A 23,369-nucleotide genomic window follows, 5' to 3' on the forward strand; every position below is an offset into this window, starting at 1 on the left:
TTCCCATTACTCCTAAAACAAACTACCACAAATTTAGTGTCTTAAAACAATACATGTTTATTATCTTACAAGATACATATATATATATATATATCTATGACCTCCACTCTCTCTCTCTATATATAATTTATATATTTATTAATAAAGTTTATATATATTTTCATGTATATATATATAAATAAAGTTTTACAGGGCTAAAATTAAGGTATTGGTAGGGCTGTGTTCCTTCTGCAGGCTCCAGGAGAGAATTTGTCTTTTGCCTTCTCCAGCTTTCAGAGATGGTCTACATTCCTCGGCCCATGATCCATTCCACCAATGGCATCACACTGTCCCGACCCCTGCTTTCTTCATCACATCTCCTTCTCTGACTCTGACTTTCTGCCTCCCTCCTCCATTTTCTAAGAACTCTTGTGATTACATTGGGCTCACCATCATAATCCAGGAAAATTTCCCCAACTCATGATCCACAATTTTATCACATCTGGAAATCCATTTTTCCACGTAAGGTGACATATTCCTGGGTTCCAGGGATTAGGATGTGGGCATCTTTGGAGGGGAAAAGAGGAAGATTATTCTGGCTACTATAGGTTCCTCAAAGGGATATGATGGAACCTCCAATATTTCTCCTAAATTAGCACCTTCATTGAAGCTCATATGCTCCCACAATCCAGAGGGAAGAGAGGTTTCTCCTAGGAGTACCCCCACGAGGGACAGAAAGCTTCTCATTCCTCAAAGCCTCAGACAATGTCTCCTTTGCTCTGATTAGCCGATGGGCTCAGCTCTGAATTTATCCCCATGATCAGTAAGACAGGCTACTCAGTATGACTAAAAGGACTCAGGATCCACCTCCTTAACCTTGTATTTGAGAATGTTGAGAAGTAGTGCCCTCAGAGCAAAATGTGAGACCTGTTAGCAAAATGAAGAAGAATGGATTCTGAGCAAAACAAACAAACAAACAAAAGAAAACAAAAAACCCAACCAACAAATGTCAACTAAAATACATCCCTTCACCCCATGAGTGTAAATTAGCCAAGGGCAATTACTATATCTTATTTATAATTGTACATTCTATATAGATATCACATATCCCAAATGTCTAATATAATAATTGGTGTTCTTAAATAAATGACTAAATGAATTATTACTTTGTCATATTCATATGATTTGATTTGCAGTGTAGTCCAATTCATAGGCTAACAAGTACCATTGACTAGATGTTATTGTTTTTGCAAATAAATTTCTAAAACATGTTATAGAAAGTATCTTTTAAAGTCAGATCATGATATTGAAAGAAGGATAGAAATAGACTAAGACAATTAATTTTCTGAATTAAGGAAGGACAAGAAATGTAGTTCCATAATGGGGACCCTAAAATAAATTACCTATTTTTGATTTGACTCATCCTCTTGGGCTAATTTCAGAAAATCAATGTTCTTGATGTCCCCCCCAAACACACATGACACACATAATTGAGGGTACATGTAGCTCAAGGAAATATAAATATTGATGAATTGCCTTCAGAACTCAAAAATGTGTTCAGGTATCTGTACATTTTATTACCAGATTAAACCCCTGAAGGGGACTCTGGGCACCAAGTGTCACAAAGACCATGTGAAGAGGATTAATTATACTAAACTATTTCCTGTAGCTCCCATTTCTCTTCTCTTCCTATTTGACCTTTTGGTTTCCTTTTTTCCTGATAAGGAAGCTAGTTGGGAAGTGGGCCTGACATTTCTGAGAGGAGGTGTTTTGCCTCCCAAATATAAATTGTATGCTGTGAATCCGGAAATACTGAAGCTGTTTCCAAGAGAAGACTCCAGAATCAAGGAGAAGTCATCTCTCTAAGAAGAAGGAGGGCGTATTGGGAAAGTGAATACAAGCAACTGTCAGAAGCTCACTGTAGAACCAAATGAGTATCTAAGAGGAAGAGAAGTTGACGATCATTTGTAGAGGCTCATAGGTCAGTGGGAAGATGGCCTGGACTACTCAGGGTATAGGAGTCAAGGACCACAGTGAAGAGTAACTTAATTACTGGTCGTACTGTGGTAGAGTGCGCAGTATCCATTTAAAGGGATTTGAACAGCATAGACCATTTTTGGTTCCTACCTTCCCACTCTTTGTGGACATCTTTAACTGGTGAGGAGAACAGAGGATTTTATGACTCTGTCTGGAAGAGATTACAACTCTTTCCTTGTACCATACTTTCTAATCCAGCGGTTCTTTCCCTTGTTTTGGCAGGGGGCATGCTTGAACTAATTTTGTGCATCTCATGAATGCTAAAGATTTCCTTCCCTGGAAAAAAGAGCATGTGCACAGAAGTCAACCATTTTACAGAAAACTTCAGGATATTCATGAACTCCCTAAAGTTTGTCAGCAGGGACCTCCCAGGAAGATCAATGGACCCAGTGAAGGATCCTTGTCCTAGACCCTGAGCCTGTACCTCCAAAGACCTCATCCTCAGCTAAGGGAAGCTTTGAGTGTTTTTAGAAATTTGGGGGCCAGCAAAGAGTTCCATTCCATTCTAAAAGGCCTGTCCATCTAAGCTACTTCAGGGGGTTTTGATCTGGAGATCACAGGTACTTCTTATTGTAACTTTTCCAAGACAGGAATGGATGGTCACGGCTAATCATCCAGAAACACTGTCTTCCAGTTCTAGTATCATGGGACTTTTCCTACTGATTCTATCCTGTATTTTTCATGCTCTCCCCCTTCACTTAAAATAGACACTTGCATTTTCTCCTCTCAGAAACTGATGAGTTTAAGATAGTTATGGGAAAGTGTGGGGATGAGAGAAGAAATGAATAGACAGTGTAATACAGCGAGGAGTGGAGAGAAACCTGCAGCTGAATAGCTCCTTAAAAGATAGAACTTTTACCAGGAAGGCATTTCTATTCACCATCCTTCCTAGCCAAATTCATTTGTTTGTAAGTTCGCTTATTCAGCAAAAACATGTTGGTATGTGTGGTATTCCAAGTCCTACACCAGATCTGTGAGGGGTGCAAAGATGAACGACATACAGCCTCTACTCTCAAAGGAGCTTGAGGTCCTGCAATGGAGATAAGATATGCAAAGAAAGACAGCTTAACAGTTTCCTGCAACTTGCTTCATTTCACGTCCCAGGGCCTGGAGAAGCGTCTCTCATGTTCTCCCAGAGAAGCTCTTCATTACCTAGACTGTCATATTTATCATGATATTTTATAATTATCCATTTATGTCTTTCTCCTAACAGATCACAAACTCCTTGAAGATAGAGGCTAAATCTTATTAAACCTGATATATGTATTTCCTAGGAGCTAACAGGGCACCAGGAACATGGTAAATGCTTTAAAAATTGTGGGATAAAACACTGAATCACCTCTAGAAGAGAGAGGAGACAGATGAAATAAGATGTCCTTCAAAAAGAGGACCCTAGCTGTTATGTCAGGAAATAGTGGTCTGGCATTTGTTCGTTGTGTTTCGGGACCTCAGTTTCCTACCTGTCCTAGAAGGGAATTAGATTGGGTAATTCTTTCCAGATGAAAAATTCTATTTTAAATAATACTGGGGTCAGAGAAGGAAGTAAACGCCCTGGTCATCTGACCCAGCTTAAACACCTGCCTAGGTGTTACAGTCGAATAAAAATAATTTCCCAGAGCTTTAGTGTCAAAAGAGCTGCAAAACCCCCAGACGCTCACGATGTTCGCTGGTCCATTGACAAAAGTGACTTCCCACGCTTTGCCCACAGAGGGCATCCCTGCTCATTGATATGTAGACCAGGCGAATGCAGCTGCTGGAAGCCTCCTGCGACCGCTCTTTTTTCCCTTCGCCGTCATCTCTCTGCCCCCACCCCCCTTCTCGTGGAATCTTTGCCTGATCCAGTTCGTTTCCCTCCAGTCTCCACATTTTCCCTTCCAGCCCTCCACTTCTCAGGATCAATGGATAGTAAGACTGCAACTCCCAGCTCACACACCGCTGGCGGACACCCCAGTAACAAGTGAGAGAGCTCCACCCCGCAGCCCCCTGCCTCTCCTCCCTCGGTCCCCTCTGCTCTTGGAGGATAAACGAACAGCATCCCCTGCTCTCGCGCGGATTTTCCTCTTCAACTTTACCCAGCCGAGAACAGGGAACCAGCTTCAACCTTTTAATGCACAGCCCAGCCACAGGATTGCTTTCTGTCTCCTCTTGGTCCCTCTTGGATATTCTGCTTATTGATGACTTGCAAGCCCCGCGGAGAGCTGTCTTCCCTCCCCTTGCTCCCTCTGTTTCCTTGAGTTAGTTTTCCAAGGTTTCACCGGGGCTCGGGATCTCTTGGACTGAATGGAACTTTTTGCTGCCTCCTTTTGCTGCTGAGTCTGTCAGTGGACGAGGAAAAAGGCTTCGGAGGCAGAAGAGGCGCAGGGGAGGTGGAGAAAGAGGTGGAGGAGGAGGACGAGGAGGAGGAGGAAGCCGAAGGGGCTCGGCGCGTGTGTGTGCATGTGTGCATGCGTGTGTGAGTGCATGTGTGTGAGTGCCGCCGCTGCCCAGGACCCCCGGCCCCGAAGGTGTTGGCTGAAATATGGAGAATAGTCTCGGATGTGTCTGGGTACCCAAGCTGGCTTTTGTACTCTTCGGAGCTACCCTGCTCAGCGCACATCTACAAGTCACCGGTAAGAGGTTCTTTCCTTTCTTTTCTTCGCACCCCACCTCTTACCCCCTTTTCCTTTTCCTTTCATTTCATTTGGCAAGTAGTAGAATTGGGCTAGAGGGAAAAAGAGCAAGACATTCGGTGGTCGCCCTGCGCCCCTTTTCCTCACCGATGATAAAGGACGGGAAGACTTTTTTCCTGGGGCCGGAGGATGTTGGCGACTGGGGAGAGGGGCGCTCCTTCGCTCTTTTTTAATCTGGTGATTCTCGCATCTTTGCTTTTGCAAATACTTGCGTTGGTTTGGAGAGCTGGCGGGTTGGGGTAGGGAGGAGGCAGATGGTGGGGGTGTCGTTGAAAGGAGCTGGGTTGGATCTTCAAAGCCTCGGAAACCTACGAAGGAAGGGATTTGGGGCAACAGGGCCAAGCGGAGGAGGTCATCGAGGGGGCTTTGAGGAAGTGTGTGCGGAATGTAAATGGTGGGGCTGAGTCGTTTGTATGCGATTATATGCGGCTCTGGTTTGGATCTTTAGACTTGCTGACAAGAATCGAGAGAGGGACAGCTAACGTTTTGGTACTTCGGAGGCGCAGAGTTGACAGGAGGAAGGAGGCGTGTTTTATTTTATTCTATATTTTACCGGTGAATCCAGTTCTCAAGCTAAGTCTCCAAATATCTCCAGGACACTTCCAAACTCCAAATGATTGATATTCCAGGGAATTGGCCCCCTGGCCCTGGCATTTGGCAGGCTCAGTTTCTAATTAAAAATGGCAAAACAGTTTGGGGATTGGATTGGGTTGTAGCAGGAGAAAGAGGGAGCTGAGGGACGCTCAGGGATGCTGCAGTCTCCAAATACGGAGCTGGGGGCTTCGACGGCCAAAATAATTTTAGACAGAGCAAAATGACTCATTATAACGTCGACTGGCTTTTCCGGGCCTCTCCACACTAGTGGATGGGCACTGGGGTACAGGGAGTGGGCCTGGCGAGGAAGGAGGGGAGAGTAGCAGGTTGAGCACTCACATCCCTTCAGAAACGACCTTTTCCCAAATCCAGAAGAAAAGGAGCCGCCAGCAGAGGCCAGGCATTGGGTAGGAGCGCCCCAACCCGCGCCTTGGAAATTTAACTGGGAATGGAATGTAAATCATGGCCAAGCCCCGAGCCTCCCGGGAGCCTGAAGCTCCGGCTTTCTTGTTCCTGCTAAGTGCTGCGTGGCCCAGGGTTGGGAACGCGAGCGGAGAATGCGTCTTTGCCCATCGCTAGGGATTCGGACAGTCAAGCACGGAGCCAGCAGGAGGCTCCCCAAATCCTAGTGCGACCAAAGTTGATTAGGAATCTGCGCATCCACAGCGACCCGACTCCTCATCTTCATTTGGCCAGACAGAGCCAGCGAGGGAGGGGAGTGAGAGAGTGTGTGTGTGTGTGTGTGAGTGTGCGTGTGTGTGTGAGTGTGCGCGCGCGCGCGCGCGCATACGGGCCGCGCGTACCCGCATCCGCGCGCCCAGAAGCCCAGGCTCTCTCCCTCCCTCTCGGGCTGGTCCCTTCCTCCCAGGGTTCCTCTCTCCCAGAGCTTTGTCCTCCGCAATTACTCTGGTGGAAGGTGGGCGGTGGGCCATCCCCGCAGTAATGAATAGGTGTCTTTTTTAAATTCCCTAGTCGCGATCCGCAGACGCTAGACGCCGCGGCGAGGAGGACCTCCTTCTGCACAAAGATTCACTTGCGCGCTCTCTTGCAGTTTGGAAGACCGCCGAGGCAGGGAGAGGGGAAGTTCAGAGGGGGCATCCCTTGCTGGGTAGAAGGTCCACCGGGGAAGGCCTGAAATGCGTTGGCTGAAAATATCGCATTAGGCAAGGTGTGCAAAAAATGAACAATGACGTTTTGTCAATTACACTAAAATACTTTAAAGCCATTTCCCAAGTGACTTTGTTTGGCGAAGGGTGGGGATAAATAAATAGAGATGAATTTATATATGTTTTACTAATATCTAAGTTAATTAAACATCCCCCTTCCTACTCATTCGTTTCATGTCTAGAGAGCTAGGGCCATATATTACTGCTTTATTTTAATTTCCTCCTCAACAGACAAGTCTATGTTTGAAAAGGCAGACAAAAACATACATACATAAGGGATATGCCTGTGGATAGACTTGTGGATCTAAATCTTTAAGTTTTCCTATACTTCTAAATCCATTTCTGTTATTTACAAACGAGTTGTGGTGTAGTTTGCACAGGTCCCAGGAAGGTGGATGTTGCACTTTTAAGACACTGTTGGTTCAAATCGCTTTGGTCTTTGCTCATTAGTGTGTTTCTCCTCTTTCTCTTAGTAGCAATTTCCCCTCTTTAGGAACATGGCAGGGAATTGATGATGAAGAAAGCATCGTTTACTCTATGAAAGGACCGGTAGGAGGTGCCCTTAATAAGGCCAAGTGTCTAGTTTACTGGCAGTGAAATTCCCTTTCAGCAGGATGTTTTAAAGACTTTGTTGATTGGTGACAAAGGATTATGGAGACAAGCACAATAGCACTGGGTATTTTCCCACTTCCTAACATCTGAAGCTGCTGTAGATTTTTGTGAAATTGTTATGACATAACAAAGGGCATCCCTGAGCAGTGTCAGCGTAGGAGGAGAACTTGATGCTGGAAGAGGGGGATGGTAGTTTTTTAGTTGGCTTTTGTAGAGCCACAAGCAAAGGCACTGGGTGAAGTCCCAGGATCTCAGAGGAGATGACAATTTTCAACGTTAATAAATGAAATAGCAGGTATACATGTTAATTAACCAATTAATTCATTCTTTGTATATGTGTTTGGGTTGCAGTCTACTGAAAAAAATCTATGACAGTTTATGTAGTCTGGATATGATGAAATGAGGCTTGCAGCCTCCCCTGTATGCCTACTTCCATGCCCCCAACCAAAGCAGATCAGATGCCCCCATCTGGGTTTGCTGTTGAGTGGAACATGGCAGGACCTGAGGGCACCCGGGCAGCCTGGCTGTCCACTCCTCTGTGAGTGCTGCAGTATAAATCACCAGCGACCTGTCACAGCATCCATTTCCCACACAGCAGCAGTTGCCCTCTAAGTTATGAAGCATGTGAACCAGCCACCACGTGTGTTCTATGTGAATATATTAGGCTTAGTGCATTTGCTTTAATGCTCTTAAAAGCTGGGCTGGCTTGAGCTGCTGATAGGCATTTTTTCTGGGGAGAGATTTATAACTTCTCGGTGTGTATGACTTACATTTATTCTCTGGCAAGTTAACCTCTCAGCAAACTTCCTTATTGTTTTCATTGAAGAGGAAAAGCTTTAATCCTATCTAAATTCCTGAATGAAGCCCTGCTCAAAGTTTCTCCCGATACTGGGTATTTGGAAGCTGCAGCATGGTTTTCTAAGCCAATGGGAAGCTTGACAAGAGATTTGGGGAGGTGATTTTTGGATGGGAGGGGATATTTTACTTGTTTCTGGAGAGAGAAGGGTTGACACTGTATCTCCTAGAGGAATCCCAGCATCCCAGGTATCCTCAAAAGCATCTTTTATGAGAGGAAATATTTCCTCCTCCCGGGCTTGCATTTTTCTTTCATGCATCCAGTAGCCTGAAATTTTTCAAATGCGTGTGATTTGCTCCTGGAATGTTTTTCTGCTGTGCGCAGTGGGGTCAGCTAGTACTACTGTCCTCCTTTGGAAACACAGCCTGATATAAGCCTTGCCTTCTTTCCAACCAAAACACTTTTTGTCTTCAGGTGGTGCTACATGTTTACAGGCAGTGCTGAAGTTTCTGAACAGAATACTTCTTTCCATGGAAGACTGTGACCTCAGATTACATTTGCAAGCAAATATTCTTACTATTTCTTTGGCGAATTTGCCATCCTATATTTTGTATGTGAAACTTCTTCCTCTTCTTCCTCATGTTTCTACCGGACAGGATAACTCTATTAGAAAAGATTGCAATTGTTTCTGGGCATTTTCTTAAGTTAAAACACAATCACACACACACAAAGAGGAGAAGATTTCCACCCTCCATTACAGCTTCCCAAGTGTGTGATTTTGGGGTGAATTAAGATACTGCTAATGACATAAAGACACTTCTGGAAACCACTGTGATCGCTAGTGAGTGAGCATGTCTTACTTGGCTACAGGTGTCCACACTTTCTGTAGATGTGGCCTGTATTATTCTGAGAAACTTGGACCAAGTTAGGAACACATTGCTCTGTTTTGGTATTTGTTATACAGCTACCAGCTCAAATAATAAATTTTAGATGGATTAATTTCCCTCAGATGATAATCTCTTAGATGAACTGTATATGTAACTTTTGGAAAACTTCATTCTGCCTGAGTAAAAAGAATAATGACATAAACCCGCCGAGGGTTACTTGATTAATTAAAGATAAAAAGTCACTTGGTTCTGGAAACATGTTGTAATCCCTGAAGTGGAGTGATAAATACTATGCATATGTACAATTCAGAAAATGTAAACATGGAGTCTTCTCTTTTCACCTCCTGTTTCTTTATTATGATGCTCCAGAGGAGAATTGACGAGTTTCATGAATTGTCACAAGAGTCATACCTTAGTGAAATCATAGCCTGGCATCTCACTAACTCTTGATGGAAACACACTGAATTAAATATTAACGTGATGCCCAGTGAATTGTTCTGCAGCCTGCTAGTGGGCTGCTTGCTTCTCTCCAGCCTGTCCCTACAGGATCGCAGCTCTCATCTTTAAACTGTGTGCCATCTATACTGCTTCCCTTCATAAAACCCAAGAAAGTCTTTCTCACTGTGGATCCAAGGCACTGATCCACAGGCACTGTGTTTAACATGTTGTATTACATGTTGCAAGGTGATGGGGATTTACCTTAAAAACAAATTTTTAAATTTTTATGAGTGTTTCTTTCAGTGGAGAGTTAAGCTGTTCTCCAAAGACAGCTAAGTAGTACTCTTACCATAGGAGCTTCTAACTAGAGGCCTCTCAGCCAATATTATTGAAGTTCTAGAGTGCGTGAGCATTAAGAAGATATAAGAGTAAGCACTAGAGGATAGTAGGTTATACCAACCTAGGCATGCTTGCTATTTTTTCAGGGAGGTGTTACTGGTTTGGAATAATAAAGAACTTTAATTTTCTTCAAAGTTACTACTTTTCAGAGATCAAAGCATTTCTTAATGGCATTATAATATAAGTAGCGTGGCTCTGACCCAAAGCATTTAAGATATTTTCCTTCAAAACAAGACCTCAAGTAAAACAAACATTAAACTTGTCGATAAGAAAGGATGAACAATCCAGATTATTTTCCCCATAGGCCAATTAAAAGAAATGTGCAAGATAAAATTACATGTTGCATATGCCAAATGAGTAATAGCAAAAAATAAAATGCAAATTATTATACACCTTTATAATCGTAGCACTCACGTAAATTACAGCACAATTTGGTACCACACTTCTGTTTTCTCCCATAGTAAAATGTTGATTCCTTTTCTTATATTTCTCTGGTTTAGCACTGTACTAACATGAAGAAATACAGGTTTGCTGATTGATGATCAAAATTGCCATAGTGCTCTAAAGTTCTTTGGCAAATTTTAGCCTGAAGTAAAAAAAAACTACGTACCTTTAATGCCACGGTTAAGTAAATATGTTTTCCTTGGTGGTTTAGAAATGCCTGAACTCTGTCCAGTGCTGAGGTTTAGAAACGCATAATAACGTGTATGATTGAATAGTCCCTCTTTTTCACTACTGATGATAATTTGCCAATGGTAATTCTAGTGCTTGTTGCTTTTTATAAATAGTTCCAAACAACTGTATTAATCACAGCTTTCATTTCTTTGGGGTAAGTTGTACCAGGAAACACACAAATCATTCCATATTTATTGATCATATTTTTTAAGTCTATTGTTATTGCACAACTTGGGTGGGGAAGTTTCTCTTTTCTGCTCAATTCTGTGAGCTCAGTGCCTTTAACTTACTTCTTGTTTTCGTGTTGTACTTTACCTTAGTTTTACACATCCAAATTCTGTGAGTTCTTGTTTGCTCAGTCATTTCACAGTTTCAAGAGAGAGAGGGAGCCTGTTTATACCACTTGTGATTATTATGGTGGAATTTAACAGAGGTATTCATTGCAATTTGGGGATTTCTGTCTTGTCCTTTGGTCATCTTTTAAAGACTGGTTCTTTCCAGAAGTCTACTCTTGAAAGTATCTAGAACAAAAATGTTCCACTGAATTAGTTGAATTTTTATGATGCATCAATGAAAATAACAATTTTTAAGTGTATTGTGACCTGATAAGAGGGTTTATCAATACCAAATTATTCCAGTATCTAAAATATTCTTAAATCTGCTTTAATATTTTATAAGAGATTAAGGAGTTAATTAATATAAATGCTATTTACTCGTCAACTTTCTTAGTCACTGAAGTTTCTTGTTAAACACCAATATTTTTAGATTTTACTAATTTTTTTCAGTCTTTTAAAAATATTTATCCACTTATTTAAATGCTTTTTAAGTATTTAAAACCTCATTTACCTGTCCTTAATAGATCCAGGGCATAACTATGGCTCACTTATTGTATTATCTGATACTGTAGGGATGAGTTCTGATAATACTACATCATACTGGACTACATATTTTTCCATGAAATGGACATAGCCTGCTGCTTTTGTTTGCATAAGAATTTTATTCTTTACATTTTTTAATTATTTTATTGAGTTCATATTGGCTTATAACATCATGTAAATTTCAGGTGTACATTATTATGTATCAGTTTCTGTAGAGACTGAATCATGGTCACCACCAATAGTCTAGTTTTATCTCTCATCATACATATGTGCCCCTTTTCCTTCCCCCTACCTTCTTTCCCTCTGGTAACCACTCATCTGTTATTCTTATCCAGGTATTTGTTTATCGTCCACATATTAGTGAAATTATATGGTGTTTGTCTTTTTCTGTCTGGCTTATTTTGCTTAGCATAATGCCCTCAAAGTCCATCCAAGTTATCACAAATGGCATGATTTTGTCTTTTTTATGGCTGAGTAGTGTTCCGTTATATATGTATGTACGCATCTTCTTTATCCATTCATCCATTGATGGGCACTTGGGTTGTTTCCATGTCTTGGCTATTATAAGTAATGCTGCAATGAACATAGGGATGTGTAAATCTCTTTCAATTGTTGATTTCATATTCTTTGGATATTCTTGATTTACAAAATACATTTTATCTACTTGCTCATGTCTAGCTAGAACTTCTCCCTGTTGTAAGACTTCCTCAAAGCACTCCTCTTTCTACTTTTGATTTGCTAAGAAATAGGAGACTGAGTTTTGTTGAGATTGTGTCTAAAGTAAAAGAGAAGATCAGGACCTGAGTTCCTCAGTAGAGGAAAAAAGCTAATTGGTTTTAACTAATGGGTTTGTAGCATTTCTGAAATCTGATACTACTTTGGATGCTGTTTGTGCAACATATTTTTCCTTGCTAAATGAGAGTGTGGACATAGCTTCTAGTTATATTACTCGTTCCAACTATACATGATTTATTTAAATTGTGATCTGTACTATACATATAGTGTCTGGTGTAATTAATAATAATAAAGTTGATGATAATGATAAAAATAATTATAATGAAACAAATAACCCATGTACCCATCAGCAATTTTCTTAATTTTGTGTTAATTCATCCCTTGCCTTCTTTACAGTTTTGTCACACATGTATGCATCTTTAACATATTATTTTGCTTTTCCTGTACTTGGCCATTATAAAATAAATCTAATATGGATTTTCTTCTCTGATTTGCTTATTTGCTAAACATTAAATATTTAAGATTCATCTGTGAGGATGTATATTGCTGTATTTCAGTCACTTTCTGTGCTATATAATATTCCATGATTTTGATTACTCACACTTCACTTAATTTACTGCTGGTGTACTTTTGGGAACTCAGTATTTTGCTATTTCTGATAATGCTGATATGATCATTCTTGTACATATCCCCCAAACAAATTTGCTATCATGTCTAGGGTGCAGATCTAGGAGTGGAATTGCTGAGTCATAGAAGACATCTTTACTTTTAGGAGGCAATGACAAGTTGCATCTACTGAAACTCCCACCATAAGCATAGGAAAGTCTCTGTTGCTCTGTCTCCACTAATGCTTGGTATTGTCTTGTGTTTAATTTGCTGACATCTAGGGTGTGTGAATTAGCATCTCATTGTGTTTTAATTTGCATTTCTCTGATTGTTAATAAGGTTGAAGATTTTTTTCCCATAGATTTATTGGCCATTTGTGATTTTTGCAAGATAATTCTATGATTCCATTCCTTCAACTGAGCAACCATTTGCTTTGAGGCATCAAACAGAAGTTATTCTGTTTTTCCTACTAAGCAAGCTTATGCTTTTGGCATAACTGTTATCAGTACTCTGACTTTTAAGAAGTTGTTGCCTGATACTATATTGTGTTTATTTTAGCCTCAACTTTCCTTAACCACCTTTCCAGAATGTACATTTATTTTTAACTGGAAAAGAGATCCTTAGCCACTGTAAGATTATTGATTACCCAGAGCAACCTTGGTCTTGTCAGTATCCTGCCTTATCCTGTTTATTATATCTATGTAGCATATAGGGAAGCAGGATGCTGGGGTGCCAAGCTTAATTTGAAGCACATTATAAATCCCCTCAATATGATGGGACTAAAAGTTGACTGAATCAGAGAGTCATCATGATAGATACCAAGTCTGAGTTTAAAATCCTCGTCTGACGTTTAAACTTGGGTACGTTTCCAAAACAGTAAAATACATAGGCCTGAGATCATCATTACATATTTGACTGTGGGTTTCAAACAAACACCCATGCTTGCACATGTGCCTATGGACACCTCCAAGTTTTTGCGTTCCTAATTGTTTCACCTAGTCCCATGGGACAGACTAATGAAGGGCCCTGGATGAAATAAAGCACCAGATATGCTGGCAGTGGCTTCTCCAGTGTGTCGCCTCTGTGCAGACTCATTAGAGATGTGAGCCAAGGCTGAGACATCTAAGCAAACCCCCTGCACCCGGAGTCCTCAATCCATTGTTCCCACATCTTTTCTCAGCCTCATGGGATCCTAGAAGAATATAAATTAGAGAGAAATCTGCAAAGCTCTCCCTTTCATGTCTAACGTCTGGGCAGAGCTGTTCCCTGCAGGACAATTTCTAGTTATTTTCTCTCTCTGGTTTGAGACATCTCCAGGGATAGTTTGTTCCCTGTTTCCCTTGGGAAACTTTTCAGCAGCATATCAGTTCTTGCTGTTAAAAATTTATTTTACAATTCATCTTCGATAGTCCTGGTCTAAATGTTCTTCCCATCGCTCCTGTCATCCAGCTCCTGTTCCTGTTTTCCTTTCTCAATGACACTCTGCCTCTTCTGTGCTCAAGCTTGTTAGAAAATTCTAGCCATGAATCATTCTCGCCTCCCTCCTTGTCTTTACTTAACCAGACTATAAATATTTAGTTCATTTAATCTTTCCTCATCCCCCTCCAGAAGCTTAATCATGTTTGTTTTTCTCACCTGAACTCCCTCTAGTTTGTTTATATCTTTCTGTAATCAAGGGCCCCAAATTTAATGTGCTGTTCTGAGTAAGCGCTCCCAAGTTATATATTAGAAAATATAGATTTAGCATAGTCTTTAATTTATTGTACAGCCATTCATGGGTGAATGTTTCATCTCTCTTAAAATTTGTGTTCTCCTTTTTCAGTTAGGACTATCAATGCCTAACAAAATCATTGAGATATTATGAGGCTCTAGGATTTGACTCAAGATGGTAGTTACTGAGTATTTACTATGGGTTACAAAGAATTAAACGAAAAACTTAGGTGTGTGTCTGCCTTCCAAGGGTTTACGTCAAGTGAAGATGACAGGCACAACATAGCCAAATCAGAAACAAGGCAGAACAAAGTACTCATTAAAACAAGAAGCACAAACAAAGTGGGCAGACTCTGAAAAATAACAACTACAATGTTTAAGCATTTTATCATTAATATATTAATATTAGCCAGATGGCTGACAGAGCCCATTCATTCATCCTTGTGTCTTTAGATTGATTGGACCAAAACAAAACAAAAACAAAAAGAATGGGATGTAAAGAGTTGTCAATCATGTTTAAAGCAAGCTATAGATATGGTAAGAATAAGAATATCAGAGTTTTTCTGGCAGATCTCTCTTCCCTTATTTACCGTATGTCAGCCACTGTGCTAAGGTGGTGACGGAGCTTTAAGCCTAGAGGAATAGAAATGCTAATCAAATAGATACATTAATAAATCCCTAATTTCAAATGAGATAGGGTTTTGGAGAAAGGACAGTATTGTAGAAGAGTGATCCCCACAGCAGATCAAAGAAGCCTTCTCTGAGAAAGTCGTGGTTGACCCCTGAAAAACAAGTTAATTTAGTTAAAGAGGGGATGTGTTGGGAGGGGCAGAGGAGAGAATGCTAGGTAAGAAAAGAGGAAGCATGGTGACTTCAGAGATCTGTGTGTCCGTGGCCAGGAGAACTAAGCAGGATGATGGCTGAGCTGAGGCTGAGAAGATCATAGGATCCTCTCTCAACGATAGTAGCTACTCAAACTCAGTAAATATTGGTTGAATAAACTGAAATAAGTTCACGACAAGGACTTTTTTCTAATCTCAACACAATCATTTACAATTTAAGCAAATTGCAAGGGCAATCCTTGCCCTGATTTTTTTATTAACCATTAGATAGAATTTATGAACCTATCTATCCTGTATGTCTAGAAATACCTTATGCGGTTGTGCGGCTGTAATGTAACAAGGTAAAGAGACTGAAAATTGTAAAGAGCTAGACAAATGCAGATGGCTATTAACAACCATGTGTACCAAGCCACTTCTACTTTCAAAGCTACCACTGAGCAGAGGGAAGCAGACTTCACCTCTTCTGTGCAAGTATGATTGGCATGTGGACATTTCTTTTTCCTGTGGCCTATTTCTAAATGTGTGCCTGATCACTTTTGGTGAATTAAAAAGGAAAACTTAACCTAACTTGTTTGTTTTAAAAAAAATGTTTGCAGATTATTTTCTCAATATTCTTCTTTCCTATACATTTTTTCTCCATTACTATTTCTTAAAAATAGGAATGTGTTCTCTTACCTGTAAAATATAGCTCTTTTAGAAGTCATTGAGCTTGCAACCTTTTCTCCCCTGCTGCAAGTTGCAAAAGAGCCGGCTGCATAGTCCTGTGGTCTTTAGTCATGATGAGAGGGGTGGCACAGTCTAAGAAGAAAAGCCTGCCAGCTAATGTGCTTGACCTCAACTTCCCCATCTGTAAAATAGAGACAAAGTCAACCTCTCTTTCCCAATCCTAAATTGGAGATAAACTTAATCCAGCAGTTAGGTATATAAATTATCCAATGCCTGACACTTCATAAATGTTCCATAAATGCTAGTTAGTTTTAGTATTACCTTAATATGAGCTAGATTTATACTGGGATAGTCTTACAAATAGAATATTCCATAGGCATGGGCAGGCCATGCTAGAACCCTCCTCAATTTCATTGTTGTAGTAGATAATTTTAAAGACTTGGAAATAAAATAATATAGACTCCAACAGCAATTTGGAAATCAAGCACATGTTTAGTTTAGTGGGCCATGGTTTTGCGAGCCATGGTCCATGCCTTTGCTGAATTTAGAGGCTAATAGGTTCAGCTAAGTGAGACCTGACCCAGTGCAGGGCTGATGGAACTTGGCACTGTCTAACACACCTACAATGGATTCCTCATCCAGATTGACCTCCTCCATTAAGTCCTCTCTGGTTAACCACCTCCATTTTCTGCAGACCCATTGATTCTAGCATCCACTCAGCATGCACACCTGGAAGCAGCTGCTTGCTTGGTTAAAGTGGAGTGCTAGGTATAACTTGTCCCAAGGGCTTTCTCTCTGGAGAAGGGGATTTCAGCTTGACTGTGTATCACTGCCCAGCCCTACCTCATGCAAATTAACTTACAGTCTCTGAGATGAGGCCCAGCACAAGTATTAAAATTCTACAGGTGTTTCCAATGTACAGCCAAGTTTGAGAACCAGTGTCCTAGGGCCTTGCTATTCAAAGTGTGGTTCATGGACCCGTAGCATTTACACCACATGGGAGTTTTTTAGAAATGCAGAAACTCAGGCCACACCCACATTTACTGAATTACAATCCTAGGTGACTGTGAAACACTGTCCTAGGAGACTGAAAACCCAAGGAGAGAAGTGAAGTTGTAAAACTCTAGTCAATGGGAAAATGCTCCATCCATGCTAATTTAGTCTTTGTTAGCTTGAAGCCTCTTTGGAGGGCATTGGCTTCAGAAGCTGGTCTTGCAATGGCCAACTATGCCAACATCAAAAGTCTTCTGGTTGTGGTTTAGTGGCTAATATATTTCTTGGAGGCCATGACATGTTTCATTTTCCTTGAGATTAAAAACTCTAGAAAATGCTCTGAAGTGCTCTTTGAATGTTGCCTCTGCCTTTTCCCTCTTTTCTTGCCAATGCTTAAGATAAAAAGACACATTTTAAAAGGGTTTGCTCATTTTCTGTCTGTATTTTCCCCTCCCTCCATCCCTTTTCCTCCTTAAAAATACTCAGACCCATGGAAAAGGCAGGCATTTGAAAGGGACAGTGGGGCCCTGGGTCTTTCTCCACCCTCTCTCCTCTGACTCTTAGGTCTCATGCTAAAATCACACATGTGCTCAAAGTGAGACCCTGACGAGTGACCCCATGCTGAACCTTGCCGTTTGATTGGGGTTGGTCTTCAGGGCATGAAACAGACCAACTGCTCATTTGCCTGTGGCAAGGCAGAAGGGGCGTAGCTGAGGTTTTTGAAGAAGAGTAAAGCTTTACAGACAGAGAGCTCAGAGCAGGTTTTGAAGCTTTTGCTCTGTACTGCCTGGCAGAGAGAGGAACTTTAACTGGCATGCTCCAAATCAAACTACACGAAGAGAATATTGGGGCTCAGCTGTGCAGATTGGATCCATCTGAATGAAAATCACTAGTGTTCCTCCTGGGGAGAGAAGTTTCTGCTTAGCTCATGAACTGTAGGCCCTTTTCTGGTTCTGGTAGAAAATGAGTAGGGCTTTTGTGAAAGGTTATGTAAGGCAGCTGTTTTATTCCCCCTAGAGTAAAATTCTATTTATAGAGGGATGAAACCACCTCTCAGGGAAAAACTGCATTTCGTACCCTATAGCTTAGGAAAGATAACCAATCTTCTAGAAAGAATTAAGAGAAGAGAGGGAGAAGAAAATTGTAGGCAGAGAGAATGGGGCATACAAAAATAAATAGGAATGTGAGAGAGAATCGTTGTTCTGGTCCTTGTTGCTGGAGCATTTATAGGGTGACCAACTATTCCTGTTCTCCTGGGACTGGCAGGTTTCCCAGGAAGCAGGACCTCCAGTGTTACCAATAGGAGAGCCCCTGGTAAATTGGAATGATTGGTCACCCTAAATTAGGTACCCCTGGTGGAGAAGGGAGTGAGGGAAATCCTGAATGGTTTTCAGTAGTATAGTTGTATTTTAGACAACACACCATTAGCCATATGAAGAAATAATTAGGGGCTGGCAGCAAGGCCTATTAAGGGGGGAGTCTGTTCCCATAGTCCGGAGAAGATGTGTGCCCATTTGGAAGTTTAGAAACAACTCATAATTTGGCCATGATATCTGGGTGATTGAGTTTCTATTCTCTAACTCTGCACTGAAGTCAAACTTGACCTCCAAAGTGGAAGTTGTGTTTTTTTTTTTTGGCCAACTATCTGGCCAGAAAACTGTCAAAAAGAGCTTATCTTCAATATCAGGATATCTTTTGGAGATGGTAGGATAATGTTTTTATTGCAGAAGCCGTGCCTAATACTTTTGTGTTTCATTGTGCCTAGTATAGTGCTGGATACACATTAATTATTAAATAAATACTAATGAACTAATTAATTATTCTAAATATCAAAATAATGATTATTCTTGAGTTTGCATACAACCTGAAGTTACCGTACACAGCCATACACAAGTTAAGGATGTGTTAAATTTCAGAGTACTCAGATTTTAACTACAGAGAAGTTTATTCTCCTTTTCCTTATCTCCTTCTTTTTGCTTGATTTTTTTCTTTCCGGTCAACTGTTATTAATTTTATTGGTGACATTCCACACTTCTTGTCAAAAATTCAAAATCGAGGAAATCCTGCAAATACTAAAATGCAAGTGTGTGAAGTCTATAGAATTTGCTTTCTCTTTAAGCCCTGTTACTAATGCATTTAGGGTATTTGTCAACTAACATGTATGAAAATCTAACAAGATAAAATAAGTGAATAATTATTTCATACATAATAATCCCAGCGATAGACTCTGTATGTTTCTTAGGAGAACCATTCCTGAGGACTGGGACAAGTCAGACAACTAAAATGTTATTCTTGTAGAAGTCACTGGAAGCCAGACAAGACGATGAAGATAAGAGAGGCACCCAGAATGGAAAGGTCAATACTTTGTGTGTTGCATCGCATCAAGCAGGAAAGGACCTCGGCAGTTGTTTGAGATGACCCTCTCATTGTACTGATAGTGAAGCCGGGTCCCAGAGAAGTTGACTGAGCCCCCAAATCATGAATCCAAGAGTGAGTGTGACGTTGTGCACTCATTTCTGCACACATGGAATTAAATCGTGTCTCTACCAAGATTTAACTCTTATGACCCTTATTATGATTCAGTGTCTTCATCTCCTAAATTGGGAAAACGATTGTTGAATGGGTTAATTTAAAACAAAATGTATTACACTAAAGGATCGTTCTTGGCACACAGCAGTAAGCTATTTCTACTTTTATCCACTCATGCATCAGATGTTAATTGAGATGATGCTGGCTTATCATATTTGTTGGTTCCTATGGTGAATGTAAAAAGCATATAACACACTGCTATTGTTCTTAGAGAGTTAACAGAATGCTTGAAGAAATAAGACCTAGGCAGTTTAAATTTGAAAAAAAGAAAAAGACAAGCAGAGTCAGCAGAAAATATATCATTGAGAATCAAATGAGCGAGGAGTGCAGATAGAGAAGAAAAGAAGACTGTCAGAAAGTCTTCACAAATGAAGAAGAGTTGAGTCTGGTGGGCAAGATGATTGGAGAGGAAGGGAGGGCATTCCTATGAGGACATTGCTCTTTACACGTTCAGGCTCTGGAAGACAAGAGGAAAGATGGTGAACACTTCATTTCCAGGGGCCAGTGACCCACTTGCCACAGGCATCAGTTCCCATCACCAGCAATGGCTCCTTTGTTCGCTAGCGACTTCCCAAGCAGATTTGTGATAGCCTTGGAGAAAAAGGGAAAGAGAAGTGACAAGGTCACCTGACAAGTAACTTTGGCAGCATAAATAGCATAATTTTAGAATGAAGAGGTTTTGCCTGCAAGGCTTTTCCTAATAATTTTAGGGAGTCTCAGAAGGACAAATTTGCTCAGGAAAGGACAGATGCCATCATGCACCACATTTCCAACTCTGAGATCTAATAGCTGAGAAAGCACATTTAGGCCCCTACACTGCTGGATTAAGTTTGTGCTGGAAATGAACGTTTCTATTTTTTTCCTTTCAGCACAGCTTCAAAGTGTACAGACGTCTTTGGTTCAGGATGCCAAAATCCTTTATTACTAATGCATAAAGGGTGTTACCTAGCCCATAAAAAATTTTCTGTACATTTTACAGCCAAAGGCCAGGTAGCCCAGCCCAGAATTTTCAGCTTAAATAGCTCTTCTTTCGTCCTTTCTCTCAAAATACTGAGTCATATAAGGTTATGATAATTAATGATTGATAAATGATGATGATGATGTTGCTCTGTGTTTGTCTGATACTTTATATTTTATAATGGCTTTCATAAACATTATCTAAATTAACTCCCAATACCTCTAAAAAGTAGACACAATAGCTATTTCATCTCACATATTTCGTGAGTGAGATTATGAAGACTGGTGATCTATTTGTTTAAGATCACACAGAAGTTACTAGTTTTGTAAGAAACAACCAAATATTCTGACATTTAATCCATTTACTTGGTATTATATATCTGACACTTTCCAAAAAGCAAGGGCAACAAAACAAAAAGCAAAAAGCCAAAGCAAGGACATCCCACTTTTTTGTTCCACAAAAGTGTGTATGCTAAAAAACATGACATCTAGCACCCAAATCTTAATTTCTAACAGCATTCTTCAGTGAAAGGAAGAAGGTTTCCTGGAGAAATGGCTGATTCTAAGACTTAGGCTGGAAATATATAAGATAAGCCTGGAGTATCTTATAGTGCCAGGAAGTAAGGGATTTCTTTAAAAAAAAGAGAAAAATCCACAATGATGGAGTATGTCAAAGTAACACAGGAGCTAACTCAAAGCTCCCGATGGCCAAAGCTGGAACAATTTGAACAACATAATAAATCAAGTAATTTTGGGTTATGACCCAAAATATGAAATAAATATCCATGAGCCCATACTGCTATAAATAAATGATTGAATAAATAAATAAATGGGAGAGAGTAGACAAATCTATCTGCAGAATTCCAAATAATAATCCATACTCAAGGAGATGAAGTGTAACCTCCGCTCTTTTCAGCATGGGCTGTGCACAGTGACTTCCTTCCAAGGAGTATAGTGTGCAAGGGGGAGGGGGAGAGCAACTTTACAGAGGAGGAACCTGACAAACTACCTCAGCCAGACGGTCAAGGTCATCATCAACAATGATAAATCGTGTTCATAGCATGTACCCCTGGTATGATGGGATGAGAACGGCATTCGTCTCTGTAATCTTCCTGTCTCAAAGCCATAACCCCAGTCTAATCATGAGAAAAACAGCAGACAAACCACAATGGAGGGACATCTACAAAATACCTGACCAGTAATCCTCAAAGCTATCAAGGTCATCAAAAATAAGGACAGTCTGAGAAACTGTCAGTGCCAAGAGAAGTCTAAGGAGACATGATGATGAAATATAATATGTTATCATTTATGGGATCTTGGAACAGAAAAAAAAACTTTAGGTAAAAACTAAAGAAACAGAAATAAAGTATGGACGTTAATTAGTGATAATGCATCAATATTGGCATTAATTTTAATAAATGTACCATATTAATATATTATTAATAATGGAGGAAACTTCGTGTGGGGTATATGGGAACTTTCTGTGCTATCCTCACAATTTTTCTGTAAATCTAAGACTATTCTAAAATAAAAAAATTTATTTTAAAAAATACTATCTTCTTTCATAAGAGTGGAGCACTGAGCAGAGTACATAATCCTACTAAACTCATTTCTTCCTCTTTAAAATAAGGATAAATTCACCCTTGTATGGTTATTCTGAGAATTATAGATGATGTTTCCATAATCCTTAATATCCCTGCACGTTTCTCAAAGTGTGGCTGCATCAGCGCCACGTGTGTGTGTTTTAAAAGGCAAATCTCCAGGCTCCACCTCACACCACCAGGATCAGAGTCCCTGAGGAGACCAGGAGGGACGAGGAACAGCATTTTTAGCGTGATTTCTAGGTGTTTCTTATGCACACTTGACTTTGAAAACCACTATGCTTTTCTGTACATTCTCTCTAAAAATTAATCATGGTAGCTCTCTATTTACTGAGCCAGACTTTGACCTCAGTGTATGATTTTTGAGTCAGATGGACTTGACTTTAGATCCTAGCCCTAGAACTTTCTAAATGGGAGAACCAGGCCAAGAGACTTTACCTTTCTGTGCCTTAGTTTCCACATCTCTAAAGTGGGAAAAGAATGCCTAAATCAGAGAGTGTTTATAACATTATTTGGGAAGATTATTGTAATTATTTATCATATTACCTGACATGCACTAAGCACTAAATACAAGGTAACTGACATGGCTTTACTGGTATTATAGTAGTCTGGATTAAATAAATTAACGTGTACATAACCTAAACTACTCCTCATTATCACTAATGCTTCCCACTCTTCTAAAACAGGCCTTCAGTCTCCTGCAGTGCCTTCCTTACACATTTGTAGGAATCCTAGGCGGCATGTTGTCAACAAGTTGTCCTGCTGATTGCTGTCGTGCATCTGGCAGTCTGGCATGCCCGCTGGACTTCTCTCATATCTTCAGGTAGCTTCCATCTCTTGGGAAGCTAGATGGCTCCTCTGCTAGATAGTTGCTGCAGTTTTATGTAAGGCCATCAAAATTCTAGAACCTTTCCAGTGCTGAAGCATTACTATGTCCAGTAAAAGAGTGTCCTGACACTCTCTCCTTCCCCATCAAACTTTATCATACTGCTTGTGTGCCTTCTTTCACAAGACAATAACAATTCATTTTACTAGGATCTGTAGATTTTCTCTACATATGACTCAGATCCAGCTGAAGGGGTGGTCTGAGGACAGGAGTCACGTTTCCTATTTTCCTGTAGATTTAGCCTTTCTGTCTTTAGGTCACCAACGGAAATTCCTCTTTAAGCAGTATTTAAATTTCCCTTATATAAACGAGCTATGCGAAGAAATGTCTATGTTTTTGGACTCATACACCCATGGTTAGTATCATTAAGGCCGAGTCATATACAAAGTACAAAAAAAGTAGAATAATAATAATGGCCAATATTTATGAGACTCTGTGTGGTTTAAAGTGCTATGGCAGATTTTGCATATGAAATATTTATTACCCACTTACTTCCTTATGTAATAAAAGGATATTTTCCACTGTAAGCAGAAATATTCCAGCTAAAACATTCTAATTCCCATACTGCCTTGCAGCTAGGAATGGCCATGTGGCATAGTTCTGGCAAATGGCACGGAATCAGGAGATTCCGTGGGATTTTGGAGAAAGTTTACT

At 40.3% G+C, this 23,369-nt stretch overlaps 1 protein-coding gene across 1 annotated transcript in view; it reads left to right on the forward strand.

Moving 5' to 3' along the window:
* Nucleotides 1-3,900: 3,900 nt before the first annotated feature.
* DCC (DCC netrin 1 receptor) overlaps nucleotides 3,901-23,369 on the forward strand; it is a 1,088,896-nt gene continuing 1,069,427 nt past the window's right edge. The window contains exon 1 of the mRNA XM_070627604.1: nucleotides 3,901-4,625. Within this exon, the coding sequence (XP_070483705.1) occupies nucleotides 4,535-4,625 (91 nt within the window). The 5' untranslated portion in view covers nucleotides 3,901-4,534. The remainder of the gene's footprint in view (nucleotides 4,626-23,369) is intronic.

The sequence above is a fragment of the Equus przewalskii genome, chromosome 7 (assembly GCF_037783145.1).
Source record: "Equus przewalskii isolate Varuska chromosome 7, EquPr2, whole genome shotgun sequence".
NCBI lineage: Eukaryota > Metazoa > Chordata > Mammalia > Perissodactyla > Equidae > Equus > Equus przewalskii.